The sequence below is a fragment of the Salminus brasiliensis genome, chromosome 6 (assembly GCF_030463535.1).
Source record: "Salminus brasiliensis chromosome 6, fSalBra1.hap2, whole genome shotgun sequence".
Classification (NCBI taxonomy): Eukaryota; Metazoa; Chordata; class Actinopteri; order Characiformes; family Bryconidae; genus Salminus; species Salminus brasiliensis.
Window position 1 is genome coordinate 33565597 of NC_132883.1, and position 16210 is coordinate 33581806.

The window sequence follows — 16210 nt, forward strand, 5'->3', positions numbered from 1 at the left end:
TCCCGGCGTCACGTTTGCGCGACCGGGGTCGGGTTTTAATGATGCAGGCGTTGTTTTCGTTTGCGCTGTGAATGCGGGCCGCTGATTGGTCGGCTCCTGCGGCGTTTCAGAAAACAGCGATGTGAAGTTTGATTCTGGTTAAATCTCAAATGACTCCTTGTTCCCTATATAGTGCACTAAATACGTCATGGTGGGCAAATATTTATTTGTCATTGCACAACGTGTCAGAACATGCGTAGACTGAAATACTTATTATATACTTACTTATATATATATATATATATATATATATATATATATATATATATATATATACACACAGAAGAAGGAGATACATAGCTAGCTATATACGAACAAAATACCATATTGTCACTATCATACAACCTGTATCTCTATTTTTGTTGGGTTCACTTTTTGACAATGTGAATCCAGTGGTTCCGTCAAAATTCCATAGTGAAATATATAATTTAAACTATACGATGACGTGGAATCAAATATGTTTACATTGACGTACATTGAACGTTTCCAATGGTTTTATTTTTCTAGCTACTTTTTGAGATATTAGGTTTTTATGTGACAGCGACGATATACAAAATAAATTAGAGCAGCTAAAATAAAAGTCTTTCTATTACACATATGATGCAGTAATTGCATGCTAAAGCCGTTAGGAGATTGCACTACATACTACATAGGAAGTAGGGAGTCATTTTAGATGTAGCCTGTTTACTGAACCGATTCATCCGTACTGCACGTGTGAATGATTCGAGCGTCCGATTCAAAGACTCATTAGTTGACAAGTCAAGTCCACTTGATGTTCGTCTCATCTCCTCAATGCCCAATGAGATTAGGATCAGTTAGACTGATGCCCGCTCACTAATTGAGTGAGATCACAAATATTACTAGAACTCCATTTCTTTGCAAGGTTTCTCTGATAAAAATCTGGAAAGTAAATCACTAGTTTTTAAATTTTTATTATTTCATTTCATTCTATTTATTAATGATTGTATATATTGTTTATCTTAGGATTTATTCATCATTTCGTGCTCAAAATGAATACAGTATTCTTTTATTTTCACCCTTGCATTCAAAATGCTTCGAAACGTCCCTAATATCTATCAATCTGTAACACGGGCGTAAAGTTCGATTCCGTGTGAATCGGTTCGCCTGATTTAACAAAAAGATCCGGCTCCGCAGAACAACTGGTTCACGTGTCGGATAGCGCTGTCACCACATGCAGGAATTAACTAAATGACATGATAAAAGCTCACCTGGCCGTCTTGCAGGCAGAAGTCGTAGGCGTACTATCATTTTCTGAAGTTGCTCGTAATTGGTAGAAGTGTTGAAGTTTGTCTTTAGAGCTGCAGTCCGGACGAGGTGAGCCCGGCAGCGCAAAACACAACATTGTTAATGTCTGACAGCTGACGCTAGAGATAAACTTAATCACTCAGCTAAAGCTGCCATGGGAAAGGGTGTGGAAAGCATTTTGGAGGTATTATGTGTAAAGGCTGTTCTAGCTGGTGCTAATTAACTTGTTAACGTTATAAACAGACACCCAGGCAAGACAGCAGAAAAGGGGTAATCTAGTTTTGTTAAAATGTCATGCAATCCACTTTCTGCTTTACTTTAGAACTGTCAGATTGGAGATTCAGTTGGTCTGTTTCATGATGATGGCATGCTCTTGTTTGCTTATTTATATGGGTTGAACGAGTGTACTTAAGGTCTACGCTTTCAGACTGTATTGTCAGACCATAGGCCCGGATATTGTGTTATATTTTAAAAGCAAACAGACTTAATAGAGTTAACCGTGCCATTTGAAGATGAGTTTAATGGAGCTTCCGAAAGGAAAAGGTGCAGATATGCTGGCTGAGGCAAGAGAGCATGGGTGGCAGACACAAGAAGATGTGTTAGGGGTGTTGTAGCCAAGTCTGTGAAGGGACGTCTGCTGAGGGCAGCCATGAAGGAATTGCCAGAAGTAGCTGAGAGATCTAGTCAGTGGTTGTAAATACGAAGGGCTGAGCTGAGGTAGGGAAGGGCAGTGTGTGTTTGAAGGTATAGTATGGTGGGAGATATAGGCTGCAGTGTGCAGTATATTGTTGGTGTAGCGTTATCAAAGTTGTAAGTAATCTGGAAAAATCCTGTGAAGTGAGCTTGGAGGGGAGTGGGTGTGGGATGCCAGGCTTCACTGTTGAGACTTCCGAAGGTGCCGTGGGCGTAAGTCAGTGAAACACTGACAGGGGGAGGTGTCTACCTGATGAAGCATGTGAAGAGCTTGCAATGTAGTGGGTGTAGATTGGTGCATGAGTGAATGGAAGATTATGTGTAACCTTGACTGGTAGGATCTGGTCAGTTCCAGTGGGAGTATTGTCAAACGGATCACAAACAGCAATCTTGTTAAGGATCTTGTTATTTTTGTGTAATCACTTCAAGAGCTAAATATTCAACAATAGGAAATGTTGCTGATCGGATCATAAACGGCCACAGCAACAAAGAAAGGGAGGTGCCTTCCTGATAGAGGTTCATTAGGTTTTTGTGTATTATTTTATTTAAATCAGCTAAATGTTTAATGACAGATCAGATCTTAAAGATGAAAGCTGAAATATGAGATTTTTATGTGACAGCGACAACATACAAAATATATTATGAGAAAAAGAAAAATAAGAATATGTGCAGCTTTAATACCCTAGTTGTTAGGTGCAGGATTTTGTCATCTTTTTTTACAGCCTAAAGTTGCAGTAAATTGTTCTAACACTTGAATGCAAAAAGTAACAGTGGCAGTAAATCTGTTTTCCACACTGTTACGATTAAACTTTGGCAACTAAACCGTATCTTGGTAGTGCGTGAAACGTGATGATGTCACCAACTAATCAACAATTAAAGGACTTGACTTTAACCACTAATGTGGTTGTCAATTTTAGACGACTAATGCCAACCTTACACCAGAAGACTTTAAAAAGACTGAAAATACTTTTTAAAGACGAAAGTCTGACACTCTGACATAAAAAAACAATCATCAGTCATTAAAGATGATTTTGCAAAGACTGAAAACCTTGCATGGTCACTACTGGCAAGACTTTAGCTAGATTCCTTTTGAGATCATGCTCCTGGTGGAAAAGAATAGAAACTGTTGAACAATGGAGAAACAGAAGCAGCTTTTGGCTACAGCTTCCCTTGTGTGTGCAGTACAAACACACACAAACAAACGGTTTGGTGCTGAATTGGTTATTAACAATGTCCACGTCATTTGCATGCGTCAAGGCTAAAAAATAATATTAAACATGTCCACTTTATACCAAACAATCAAGATGATGGGAGCATCCTTTACTTCAAGTCTGCAAGTTTTGTTGATTTTATGTATAAAGGAATATGAACATCACATTTATAGTTTTTTTTTTATTTTTTTACAGCAATTATGCTTTAGAACGTGCAGAAATGTGTTCTCCGTGAACCAAATCATATTTATTTGTATTGCGCTTTTTAAAACAGGTGTTATCACAAAGCAGCTTTACCGAATCAGTAATCAGTAAAAAGACAAGAAATCAACAACATAAGAAGACATTAAAAAAAAACCCAGTGAGCAAGCCAAAGGAGACGGTGCCAAGGAGAAACTCCCTCAGGGAGGAACCAAGACTCACAAGGGGGGCCCATCCTTCTCTGGTCAGAACTATTTATAAATGATTGATTTACAGAATTATTGAGTCACAGAACTATCAAGACTGAGTTGTACTGCTCAGGTGTGCAAGATAATCTTAATATGTCTTTTTGAACTAGTTGAAGTTTACTGAGGTTCCTGCTGGAACAACCCGACAATAGTGCTTTGCAGTAATCTAGCCTTGAGGTGTTAAAGCGTGTACTAGTTTTTCTGCATCCTGTAGATATATCCTGTAGAGATGAGGAACTTCTTAGCTTGGCAATATTCCAAAGATGTGGAAAGACTGTCCTAGTAATATTACAGTGGGTGTTCACTACAAAATTAAAAAACACATTTAATTTAACCAAGAAATACCAAGTGATATATTTAAGGTCAAAAATATCTGCCCTTACAAAGAAGACCTGTACTGATACCATAATAAACACTCTGCTGTATGATACTTCTATAGCATATTTCCTGTCATGTTTGAACTGCAATAGTCATATAGGAATTATTGTAGTGTTTCTGTAGTTGTTTTTCCCAGCCTATAGGTTCAAACCAATAGAAATTAAAACACGGTGGCTGTACCAATTCCCAATTCAGCTGGGGGACTAGAATTTTCCTAAACAGTAAAAAAGTTTTTTGCATTTGGTCACCATTTGGTTTTATGTTCCCACAATTCATAAATTTGAAATGTAAGTTGTAGTGCTACCTTGCCAAGGTTAGACTTGATGTTCTTCAAAGATGTTCTTGATGTTCTGAGAAGTGATCTCAGTGGAGTTAGTTAACACAGCAGTATCAAAACACACAGACATGTTCATGAAAACTTGTAAAAGTAGTATTAGTCTGTCAGCCAGTGGCCCAGTTGAATTCCATCGGTCAGAGAAAAGTGTCAATTGTCTTTAGCCAGCTGCTGTTCCAATAACACACTACAGTTGAAATGTGCTAATGATATTTAATTCCTCCTTAAAATGTTTAGATGTTCCCTTCCAGGTTTGATTTTAATGACTCTTCTATTAAGGTCATATTTGTGCAGGTGTCGCTGCACAGCAGAACAGTGCACTCCCAGTCTGATGAAGCTTCCTGAAGGTCGTGTCCAGTCAAAAGGGGGGATTGAGTTACTTTCTAACAAAACCTTTGCATGCCACTTTATGATGACAATATGCAGCAGTAAAAATAATGTGTATTAATCCATGCTCCACACTTTACACACTTCCCTGTTAAAGTCAGAGGTAGTAATGTAGTAATGCCAAGCACTGATTTGGACAAGTAAACAAACAATGTATTTTACCATGATTCGTTTTTATTTACAAACTTAAAAAAAGGAAAGAAAAGAAAATCAGAGAACAAACTGGTCAGTTTGATTTGAGTGCTTTCAGACTGAGCTGTACATCTGACCAATACGTCTAGATTTTTCCTTAATGAACAGAACAAAGATCTGCTCTTACATCCAACTCTTTCTCTAATAACATCAATAAATACCTCCATTCAAGTAAAGAGTATTAAGCAAAGGACATGTAACTCTGGGGCAACGTTCTTGTCTCAGCCATGGCGTTCTTGAAACATGGTAGAGCTGTCTGCCAATGTCACTGCCTCGCTCTGGAAATTCAATAAACCACACTGACCACAACTGACCCTTGTTCATTGGTCCATAAGCTTTCACATGCTTCAGCCAGGTGGAAGTCATACACACACACACACACACACACACACACACACACACACACACACACACACACACACACACACACACACACACACACACACATCCCTTCAATCATTTACAGCTGAGGCATTTTACTGTTAGAATGCAAGCCCCTCATAAAAACAATGTACAAAAATAAAAAATACAAACAAATAAATATGCACTGTTATAAATAAATTAATTTGGTAAACTGTCAAATGGTAAAGAAAAAGAAAAAAAAGGTAAATTAGAAACCGCAAAAAATGGATACCAAAAAATAATAATAAAAAGAAGATAGACCGAAATCTTAATGACGATAAGTCAAGCGATAAGGTACGATTCAGATGTTTCCTGAACTGTTGTTCAATCAGATTCAAGAACATAGGAGGTGAATGTTTGCTCCAGAAACATGGGGAGGCAGGGCAGTGTGGGAAAAGTGTGGGCCCGACCGGTACGGCGACTGTAAACAAAGCAGAGCAATGCCACATATGGATACAGAAACGAGGTGAAATGGTATCAGCAGTATACAGTATACTGTACCTTTTATGCAGTAGCAGTGTTTATATTTGGCGTCAAAAATGAGCTGATTTCAGTATAAATTCAGCTGGAGTGGAATTCTCACGATTTACAACAAGACAAATAAGGGTCGTTTAAATTTCCTTGGTTAATGGATACTGGAATGACAGTTTTGGTTCAATGAAAACGATGCTCTTAAAAGTGAAGATGCTAAAATGTTCCCCCCACCCCCACCCATTTTGTCATTACAATTTTTGTACATGACTCGCAATTGTGTAGCTTTGCACTCTGTGAGCGTGGCCAATTATGCTCTCTTAGATGGTGGAATCAGTGGGGATCGAACTCAGTGCTTAGACTGTTGCTCCACTTGGAAGTCCCAAAGAAGAACCTTTTGAAACCCCACATGTTCCACACCAGCTGTTTTTTATCCTTAGAACTAAGAACTACTGAGGAATCTTTATCTTTAAGAGCATAATCTATTTGGGGAACTTGACAGTTTTGGCACACTTTTGATGTTATTCTCATTTGACGATTCGATTTTGGTTTGATTAGTAATTTATGCACATTAACGAAGAAGTGATGTGACGTTTCAGCCACTTTGTCAGAGGTGCGACGGGTTAAGGGTGTAAAAATGTATTACAGGACACAGTGACCCACATAGGGAGACTAGGCAAAGTCTGCACGTCTTAGCTCAGCTCGAGTAAGACTCGAGGTGAGAGGTAGGCTTTAGGAGCAGTGCTCCTGAACCATGCACCCTCACCAATACATTCAGTGAGACAGCAGCACAAGGCATCAGTGTTTTAGCGTATGTTCTTTGTATCAGTAATTGCTACGTCGCCAGTCTATTTCGAAGTGATGTAGAAAATACTTTCAGACGTTTCTGATCGGGACTAGTTCCCTTTATCCTGTATCGTAGTAGGCTGAAACAGGGTTCACCTGCATGTGACCAGTGTTGAAAAACATTTAAACGTTCACAGAAACAGTTAAAACCCCATACAACATTACAGAGATTTAAAAAGGAGTGGCAAGCGTATTCACACACAGAAATGAATGTAGTCTTCAGTCTAATATCTGTTTCTAAGGCCTGTGCTTGCAACACTGTGGTAAAGGCGGGAAGTAAAGATACATTCTTATTTTTTTAAGGTCTTCTGTTAACATTTTTTTTTCTTTTTATTGTCCGTCAGTTGTGGGTTTACAGTCTTTGCGCCATGTTCCCATTTTTTAACCAGGCTCAGTTTTCCTATTTTCTTGGTTAACAAAATGAACTGTGGATTTTTCAGAACCTTGCTTTTTTTGTCATGACCATGACCAGTTATGACTATTCAATACAGTATAACACTGATAAATATCTATCACACAATCAGTGATCTGTTTAAACTCACTACCTTTACTAACCAGGATAATAAATTCTACTATTAGTTGTTAAATAAAAACTGCAAACTGTTTTAAGAGAAACCACCCAGCTCTCCCTATTGGATCGGATGAAGCACTGCAGGGTCCATTCTTAGCTAACCTTGACAAATTGCCTTAAGGAAGCCCTTAGTCCTACCCCCCAATATATCCCCCCAAATCCCTGACAAACCCACATTGTACGCTTTTCGCACTTCTCTTTTTAAAGAAAATATTCAGCATAAGGATTTTTCATTTTGTCCAGTTTCTCAGTCAGAATCCTTTCCAAACTTAACATGTAACCAGTTACAACCAGTAATATCATGGCTGGCTCAGCTTGTCCAATCACAGTCTTAGTTCCAATCTTGGCTCTTAAGGTCAAACTTGGCTCTTTTCTCCACATCCAAACCGTTCTTCTCTTATTGTCCCATCAGCTCAATAACATCATTGTCGTCATTGCAAGCAAGCTCAATACCCTCAGAGCTTACCGCGCTGTTCTCTGCAACCAGGTGGGAATCATGAGCGCTGCCTCTTGGGCTGGTGGAAGGGTAGGGAGGCAAGAAGCTGGACCCGGCAGGCCCTGGCGTGGCTGCCGGCAGCCCTCCAGACAACAGCAATGGGGGGTACATGCCCATGGGCTGTCTGAATGGCAGCGAGAACCCCGGTGGCAGCATTGGAGGTACCCCAGGCCTCATCAGGAATGTGGGAGGAACAGTGGAAGTGGAAGAGGAAGAAGAGGGAGTGGCTGTGGCACTAGAGGTGGTGCTGCTGGAGGATGGTGTAGTGGAGGGGCTGGCTAAGGGTCTGCCCCCTAAACCGTAGGCATCAGGAGAGATGGGAAACATGGGTCGGGGTTCACCCAATGGGGCATGAGGTTGGAAGTAGGATGACCACATGCTCAGGAGGGTTGGGTTCAAAGCTGGGTTGAGGGCAGGATTTAAGCTGTAACCACCTGGGTATGGATAACTGTGTGGGGGAGGTGGAGCAGAACCTCTTTTCTCTGCCGCCAGTTGCTTACAGCAGTGCTCGTTGCTAAGAGGTGATGTGGATTTGCGTTTGGTGCCCCGCAGGTCAAGAGGCGCCTCTATACAAGTTGAGGTAATGTCACTTTGAGGCAGAACTTTGATAACACCCTTCTCTGAGGCTTTCTCTGGAATCGACTTTCCAGAGGGGGGTGGGCTTGGAGACTGGGCTTTGGTGTAACGTTGAAGCTCGCTCACAATCTCTGGACTGTCCGGAGACAGGGGTCGAGCTACGGTTTCTGGTGTAATAACCTTTGGCACATTATGGTCCGGTGACACACTGTCATTTGTGCCTGTATTCATGGCTGTCACCAGTGATGGTGACACTGCTGTAAAAAAAAAAAAAAAGAAAAAAAGAAAATCAGATGGAGGGTTTTTTCATCACCACCTTGAAATCTTAAGCGATTAAATACATGTTTAATTATTTTCTCTTAGTTTTATTAGCAATTGTCACATATTACTATAGGACCAAGGAGAGACAGGTAATACCTTTCTTTGTACTCTCCTCAGCTTGTTTGGCTTTTCCGGCAGCACGGATAGCAAATATCCTCCCATCACTTGTCCGAATATAAGTTCCTAGGAAAATGGCGCAGACGGACACATTTTTACTTATACAGTAGCATTCCATCAGTCAGTATGTAAGAAAATGACAAACATAATGGAGAGCACAACTGAAAGAGAGAGAGTGAGTGATCACCTTTAGTTCCTCTGATGACATGGATGCTCTCGCCTGCACTGATCCTGGCCTGCACATCTAAGGAACTGTTAGTACCAGGAATCACAATATCTGAGAAAGAGAGACACAAGATAAAATTCTGGTATTTCATTTTAAATAAGCTCATTTATAGTTTTAAGTGACTATGGTATTAACGTTCAAACGGTCTCCTCACTACAGTTAATACTACAAAATACTGTAATCCATACTACAATAATGTAATGAATACAACATAATGGGGGAAAATACAGGTTTGACTTTTTAATGGAGAAAAACAGCTTAAAATAACATTTCATATAATGCCACATACTGTAATTGTACTGTGCCTTGCAAAATATAAACAAACATGCTGACAGTTATGTTGACTTAAACAACCCTTACAAAACCTTGATTCATCAATAATTGTGATTTAACTGTGATGCTCTCAGGAAAAAATAAGAAACATTTTCATTGGTTAGAGGACTGCATACTGCAGCCTCTTGTGATATTAGTATTGTAAAGGCCAATACTGTGATAATTAACAAATACTACATTGTTTTGGGACTAGTCTTATTGTTCTTATTGTTTTGGGTTCTCTTATATTTGTGAATACAAGCACCTGTTGTGGTGACAATCTTCTGTACAAACACCCCTGCTTTCTGCAGGTAGGTGACAGGGAAGTTAACAGTGGATTTGGAGCCTGAGGCTGTGAAGGAGGGGGTGGGGTCCTGCTCTATTTGTTTGGAGATTGCAGGAGCTGGATTTGTTTGCGCTGGATGAACGCTGGCCACTGGTTTATCCTCTGCCCGTGGAGGTGGCCGCCTAATAGGGGATAGAGGGAACAACAAATGGTCAAATAAATATTATAAAATTATTGTTTAAGAAAGTTAGCTAACTAGTTTGTCATATTAGTCCTAATAATTATCTTCCACAATGCAATCTGGCTTAAACAGTTTGAAATATATTGAAATGATTATGTTTATACCCCTGAGCCTGCACTTTCTTTTGCGATTATTCTTAGTTTCACAAGACATTCAGCATCATAGCCAGTGCAATAAAATTAAATCTCTCTTTGTGATTCGCAATGTTTTCAACCTTATTTATTTAGACCACTAAACACTGTTTAAAATGTTAACAGTCACAAAGTCACTAGAATGATCTGCTGAAATCTTACACAATGCAGTTTTTAGTACCAAGCAGTAGTAACAATAAAATTAACCCCTACCAGTTCCTCTGGCTAAAGGCAGGGATGTTAGTAAGGCTTTGGTCACTGGCTGGGTAGTAATGCGCATATGATGGGCGTGTGTAGGGCACAGACGCTCTCTTCTCCTCCTCGTAGCTTTTCTTGGCCGCCTGCTTTTCCTCGCTGGTTAGTTTGAGGTCTCGCCGGTCCATCAACAAGGACTCATGGAAGAAGGGTTGCTGAGATCAAGAGAAATAAAAAGAACAAAATGTCTTCCTGTAAGTCAAGTAAAGGCAATCTTCTGTGCTTACTAGCACACAAACTGTGTTCCAATTTAGATAACAGCTCTGCTAATTGTTTGAGAGCAGTGCTGTCCAACAATTTGTTGTTTATAATATGACAGTTTAGAATGACTCCATCGTACTTTAAAGTATGCTGTAACTGCTATATGAAAATATGAAAATGAGTTACATAGTTACCAGTGTTAAGATTTTGTTGTGATTGTGTATGACAGTGTGTATGCAGGAGCATTAGAGTGCTACCTTGGTGATGAGGTGGGGGTATCTCAGACAGGCTTTCCTGATGACTCCCTCCATGTCTTCCCGTAGATGGAGCAAGCAAGCAGACTCTGTGGGTTCAGGCTCCTCCTCCACAAAGTGCAGCAGAGACTCCACCTCCCGACGAGTGAATGTCAGAACAGGGTTCAAGTCATCTATCACTCGATCTGACAAAGAGAGAGGAAATGAGAAAAATGAGAGATGGGGTTCATTTATAGCATTTTAACAATAAACAAGACGTATAGCTCCTCATTCTCATTGCAAGAGGTAGACTTCATATGATGTTTAAATGACAGAATACATATTTGATCTCCACGGAAATTAGCGCCAGTAGGACAGACCAGTCTGCAGTAACCGTGCGTTAGTCACCATGTTCAATGCAAATGTCAGTTAGAGGGGTATAAGCTTTGTGCAGTTAAGCAGTGGAATTGCTTTCTCTGGAGTGTCGGAGTACCATCCAAAACTTCTGGAATGTGTTGGAGCATTCATGATCCACAACTAATCATCCATTATCAGTAACTGACCTCACTAATGGTCCTGTGGTTGAATACAATCAAATCATCACAGCAACATGTTCCAACATCTAGTGTAAAACACTATTTACCGTTCATAGCTCTTGAAACTTAGTTTTGCAGGTTTGTGTAGATATGGCTACTGATTAGCCATTTACATATTCTTATGTTTTCTCAATCTGTTTTTCTTAGACAGTAGTCCTGAGCATGTGAAAAGCTTTCACATCTTGTCTCTCATTCTCATTAATTAGAGAAGGTAAACTATTTCGAAACAAGGCAGTTGCAGTACATGGATCTTCTCTCTAGCACAGAATCTGACTGCAATCTACTGGAGGTAATAAAATAGAGAGGCCGACACATGCTGAAACAGGAGTTTCTACTGAGGATTCAAAAAGAGCAAGAGAGTGAGGGTGACAGAGCATAAGAAGCCTTAGGGCAATTAACTGAATACTACAATTTAAAGGTTAGCAAACCTTAGCATCTTCAACAAAATACTACACACACACAAAAAAACAAAAAAAAAAAAACAACCCAAAAAACACACACACTCACAAAACATCTACATGCAGTAATCTGCACAGCAGTGTACATCAAATGATATGACACCCACTGATTCTTTCACATAAGGCGTTTTTAATGCATCATCGTCACAGCTGTCATTAATTTCTCCACTGCAAGCCAAAACATCAGTGTTGTAGTATCCATTGTTTACAAACATTTAAATCCTGTAAGCCAATTTCAGTTTCAGAATAGAATGATGCATTATCACCTTCAGCTGAATGCTGGAAGACGACAGGGGTCGTTCTAAACATCTTACCAGACATTCCCTGTTTGGAGATCTGCCTGTCATAGATTTTCTTCTCCAGGGTAAAGTCGCACACTAGTCTGTAGATGTGGCACTGCTTGCGCTGTCCATAGCGATACACACGGCACACGGCCTGGGCATCATGGCATGGATTCCACGAGGCGTCAAACACCACCACACGATTCGCGCCAATCAGGTTCACACCCAGGCAACCAGCCCTGGTGTACACAAAACACACACACACACACACACACACAAACACACACACAAACAAATGCATTGTCATAAGGGGCAAAAGCAAGGTGCATAAGTGCTTTGACCATTAAGAGAGCTGGGGTACAATAAGAAAAACTGTATGGGTGGGTGTTTATTTGTGTGCCTGTATGCATGCCATACCTGGTGGACAGCAGAAAAACCCAAGCAGAAGTATTTGTTGGGTCATTAAACTGGTTGATGAGTCTCTCTCGCTCTGAAACTGAAGTGCTTCCATCCAGTCCTGAATGAGGTTTAGAAAAGAGCTATTACACAGGTCTTACAAACACGCACAACAATAATACAAGTTTGTGTTATTGTACATGTAGGACCTTCAATACACCCTTCATTACAATTACACCTACTAGTACACTAACTATTAAGGACACTGTGTCTCAGATGTGAAGAGGGTCTAACAAAGCAGTCTAGCTGTTACACATTTGAAGACGAAAGGAGTAAATGTTCTTGTGGGGCACCTTTTGTGCATTCACACTTGGTGGCTATTTAACTGTTATTTTTATTCACGTCTTTGTAGTATTTACATCAACATTAACTCACAAGCACTGAACCCCTACTAATTTGTGAAATTATCTAATCAGTGCAAAGTGTATCATCATGGAGATACATGCCAGCAGTTCACATCAACCATCAAAATGTGGAAAAAAACATGATCTCAGTGATTTTAAGCATGGCATGATTGTTGGTATCAGACAGGATGTTTTGATTATTTACATAACGGTTGAACTCTAGACTTTTCATTTATAGCAGTCTCCAGAGTTTACTCAAGGGAAACCTCTTGTTGTTCAGAGAGGTTGACAGAGAATGGCCAGACTGGTTGGAGCATCCAGAAAGGCTACTGTAACTGATAACCATTGTACAGACACAACACATTAAACCTTGAGGTGGAAGGACCATCCAGCTCCATGTAATGTTTTTAATCAAATGTTCCAGATTATGGAAGTATTACTGTAGTTTAATAGTGCTTCACTGTGAGCGAGTGAGTGGGTGACATTCATGTGGTGCTCTGCACCTTAAAACCCACGTGTCACAAGGACCAGTAGATGGCGGCAGTGTGAACAACACAGGATATAAAGGATCTAAAGGATGCTTACTGTAGTAGTTGACATTGCGGACCCAGGTCTGCTTGAGTCCATTTCCACTGTGGTCAGGCATTGGCCTCTTGGCCAGGAACTCTTCAATGACTGTAAGAGTGGACAAGCTCTGGCTGCAAAGTGTGTGTTTGTGTGTGAGAGAGAGAGAGAGAGCTCATGATCATGATCATGTATTTGTGTATCTATCTATATATATATTTATATACATAAATACATCACTATATATATATATATATATATATATATATGTATGTGTGTGTGTGTGTGTGTGTGTGTGTGTGTGTACATAAGTGCATGTACCTGAAAACTAAGACTTTGTCGCCTTTCTTGACGCTTTCATCAATAATGTGAAACAGCAACACCATTTTAGCTGAATTCTCCAAGATACCGGTCTTATAGCCTGACATAATGTCTTTTGCCTGAGGAAACATAAAAAATCCTTTAGCATGAATACAGTATGTGTTTATTTGAACTGCTATTTGTACACAACATGCTATACATGCTATAAGACTAAGTGTCAGTAGTGTGTTTTATCTTGGGGTCACATTACCATGAAGAGATTAGTGTTCAACAGGAATGACTCTTAATGTGCATTATTCTTTTCACAATCAATATACAATTACTATTTGAATTTAAAACGTACCCACTCATATGTGATAACCTGATTGGCTTTCTCCTGTAGCTGACTTAAACTCAGTCCTCCCTCGCTGTTGGCTGAATCACTGTGTTTGGTCTTCTGATTGGTCACTGAGCAGCGGGCATTACTAGTGGTGATGTCCTCAAGATCCAGATCTTGCTCATTGGCCAGATTCTCCTTCTGAAGAGCCTCATACAGAACATCAGGATGGTTCCAAATCTATACACACACACACACACACACACACACACACACACACACCAATAAATAAGAATGAATGACTCTTAACTAGTATGCATACTGTCATTTGAACCATATCATCTTCCATCTCGTATTTACACACACCCATAAATAACCCACCTTGCAGCAGACGCAGAAGGCTTTGAGTGGGTTAAGGCTAAGCCAGCCAGTATTGCCAGCCTCTCTGAAGCGGTTCATGAACTCTGTGTATAGCGCCCTCTGCAGAGCAGAGAGACGCACCAGGATAACATGCTCCTGCTTTTCTGGCAGCTGGGAACGCAGCACGTCATGCCCACGCCTGCAAAACAACACGCAGAGACGCACACAAACACACACAGATACACTGTGTTAGCATATAATACTAAATTGGTGTCTTTTTTTTCTTTTCATGATAGCTCATATGTAGTTCATAAGGGTCATTTCAAAGCAGCATAAGGTGATAACTGGTATTTCTTGCTCCTGGGCTCCCCCTACAGTCAGGAAATGGAATTCAGGCTTTGAGCCACCCCTTAAGGACACAAGCTGAGAGATATAGACAGTCACTGAATGTAAACAAAGCATGTGGACTGAGAAATATTACAGGGTTTTAATAATAATGAGGTGGTCATATAAATAGTACAAACAGTCAAACAGACAACTAAAGGGAATAAAAAAAAAAGGAAAGAAAAAAAAATATATATAGAGAATATGATATATGATGTACCCTCAGGAAATGTGTTAAGCTATGGCTATTTAAGACCTGCCTTATGTATTTAAATGTGTGAGTGTGTGTATGTTAATAAGTGTGACCTATTTTTTCTATTCTTCCTGTCTGTTGCTTACCTCTGGACGAAGCCTTCCAGCAGGCTGTGGAGTACGTGGCTGCGGTAGCGCATGAGCTGGACATCTTGTGCAGTGCTGTCCACACACTGGCCGTTAAGGATGGGCCTCTCGAACATGTTGCTAAACTCCTGCCGCATGCCCAGGAAGTCGGGTCGAACAAAGTCCACCATGCACCAGTACTCCAGTAGGTTGTTCTGCAGCGGGTAGCCGGTCAGCACCACTCGTCGCCGCGTGCGTATGCACTTTAGCGCCTGTGAGGTGCTGGCGTGGCAGTTCTTAATACGGTGGCCCTCGTCACAGATGACTACGTCTGGACCAGGCTGAGAAAGGGCTTGCTCAATGCCTAGAGGTGAGAGAGAGACAGAGAGAGAGAATGTTTTAGAAAACGAACCCATGGATGGGTTAAATGGTGGAGGTCAAATTTCATATGTGTCCAACACAAATGGTAAAAGCTGTTAATGGGGTGTCCAAACTTTTTGACATGACTGTATATGATGGAGAGAGAGAGAGAGAGACATTGATTCCAGGCTAGCTCATATGACGGACAGTCAGCACTGACCTTTTAGCAGTTCTTGGTGGCGGTCCTCCTCATCCAGGTCGATTATGGCCGGTCCAGTCGGCTTCTTATTCTTCTTCTTTCGCCCAGCAACAAAGCTTTTCTTGAGTGACAGCAGACGGTACATTTCGTAGCCCATTAGCAGCACACCACCATCTCTGTACCAGTCCTCAACAACCTTAGCACGAGTGGATGTGGTCCTACACACACACACACACACACACACACACACACACACACACACACACACACACACACACACACACAATTATTATAACACCATAGACTAATAATGCTGTTTTACTGTAACTGTTTTCTTTTTTCTTGCAGTTAAAGTCTGGTCAGCTTGATATTTTAACCAAAATACACCGTATAGGTCGGTGTCAAAACTCAGACACCTTACAGCATGGGGAAAATTGGAACTCCTCTGGTTACCTTGGAGACGCACGTCAGTGAAAAGCGTACACAGAAATATTATATTGAAATAAGATCCAAACATGTTGTACTAATACGAGGTGTAAACTAGCTCAATTAAACACACTCCGGGTATGCCCCCATCCAACAGACCAGTTTCTCAATGTGCTCTTGCCCGAGTGAATGA

General features: G+C 40.5%; 1 protein-coding gene across 2 annotated transcripts in view; it reads right to left on the reverse strand.

The window, feature by feature from the left end:
- Nucleotides 1-4913: 4913 nt before the first annotated feature.
- LOC140557574 (helicase ARIP4-like) overlaps nt 4914-16210 on the reverse strand; it is a 65825-nt gene continuing 54528 nt past the window's right edge. For both annotated transcript variants that reach the window (XM_072682109.1, XM_072682110.1), the window contains 14 exons: nt 15613-15809; nt 15054-15396; nt 14352-14529; nt 13998-14210; nt 13655-13773; nt 13355-13467; nt 12387-12486; nt 12003-12208; nt 10659-10840; nt 10159-10355; nt 9553-9755; nt 8937-9026; nt 8729-8815; nt 4914-8568 (listed from right to left, as the gene is read on the reverse strand). In XM_072682109.1, the coding sequence (XP_072538210.1) occupies nt 7637-8568; nt 8729-8815; nt 8937-9026; nt 9553-9755; nt 10159-10355; nt 10659-10840; nt 12003-12208; nt 12387-12486; nt 13355-13467; nt 13655-13773; nt 13998-14210; nt 14352-14529; nt 15054-15396; nt 15613-15809 (3160 nt within the window). In that variant the 3' untranslated portion in view covers nt 4914-7636. The remainder of the gene's footprint in view (nt 8569-8728; nt 8816-8936; nt 9027-9552; nt 9756-10158; nt 10356-10658; nt 10841-12002; nt 12209-12386; nt 12487-13354; nt 13468-13654; nt 13774-13997; nt 14211-14351; nt 14530-15053; nt 15397-15612; nt 15810-16210) is intronic.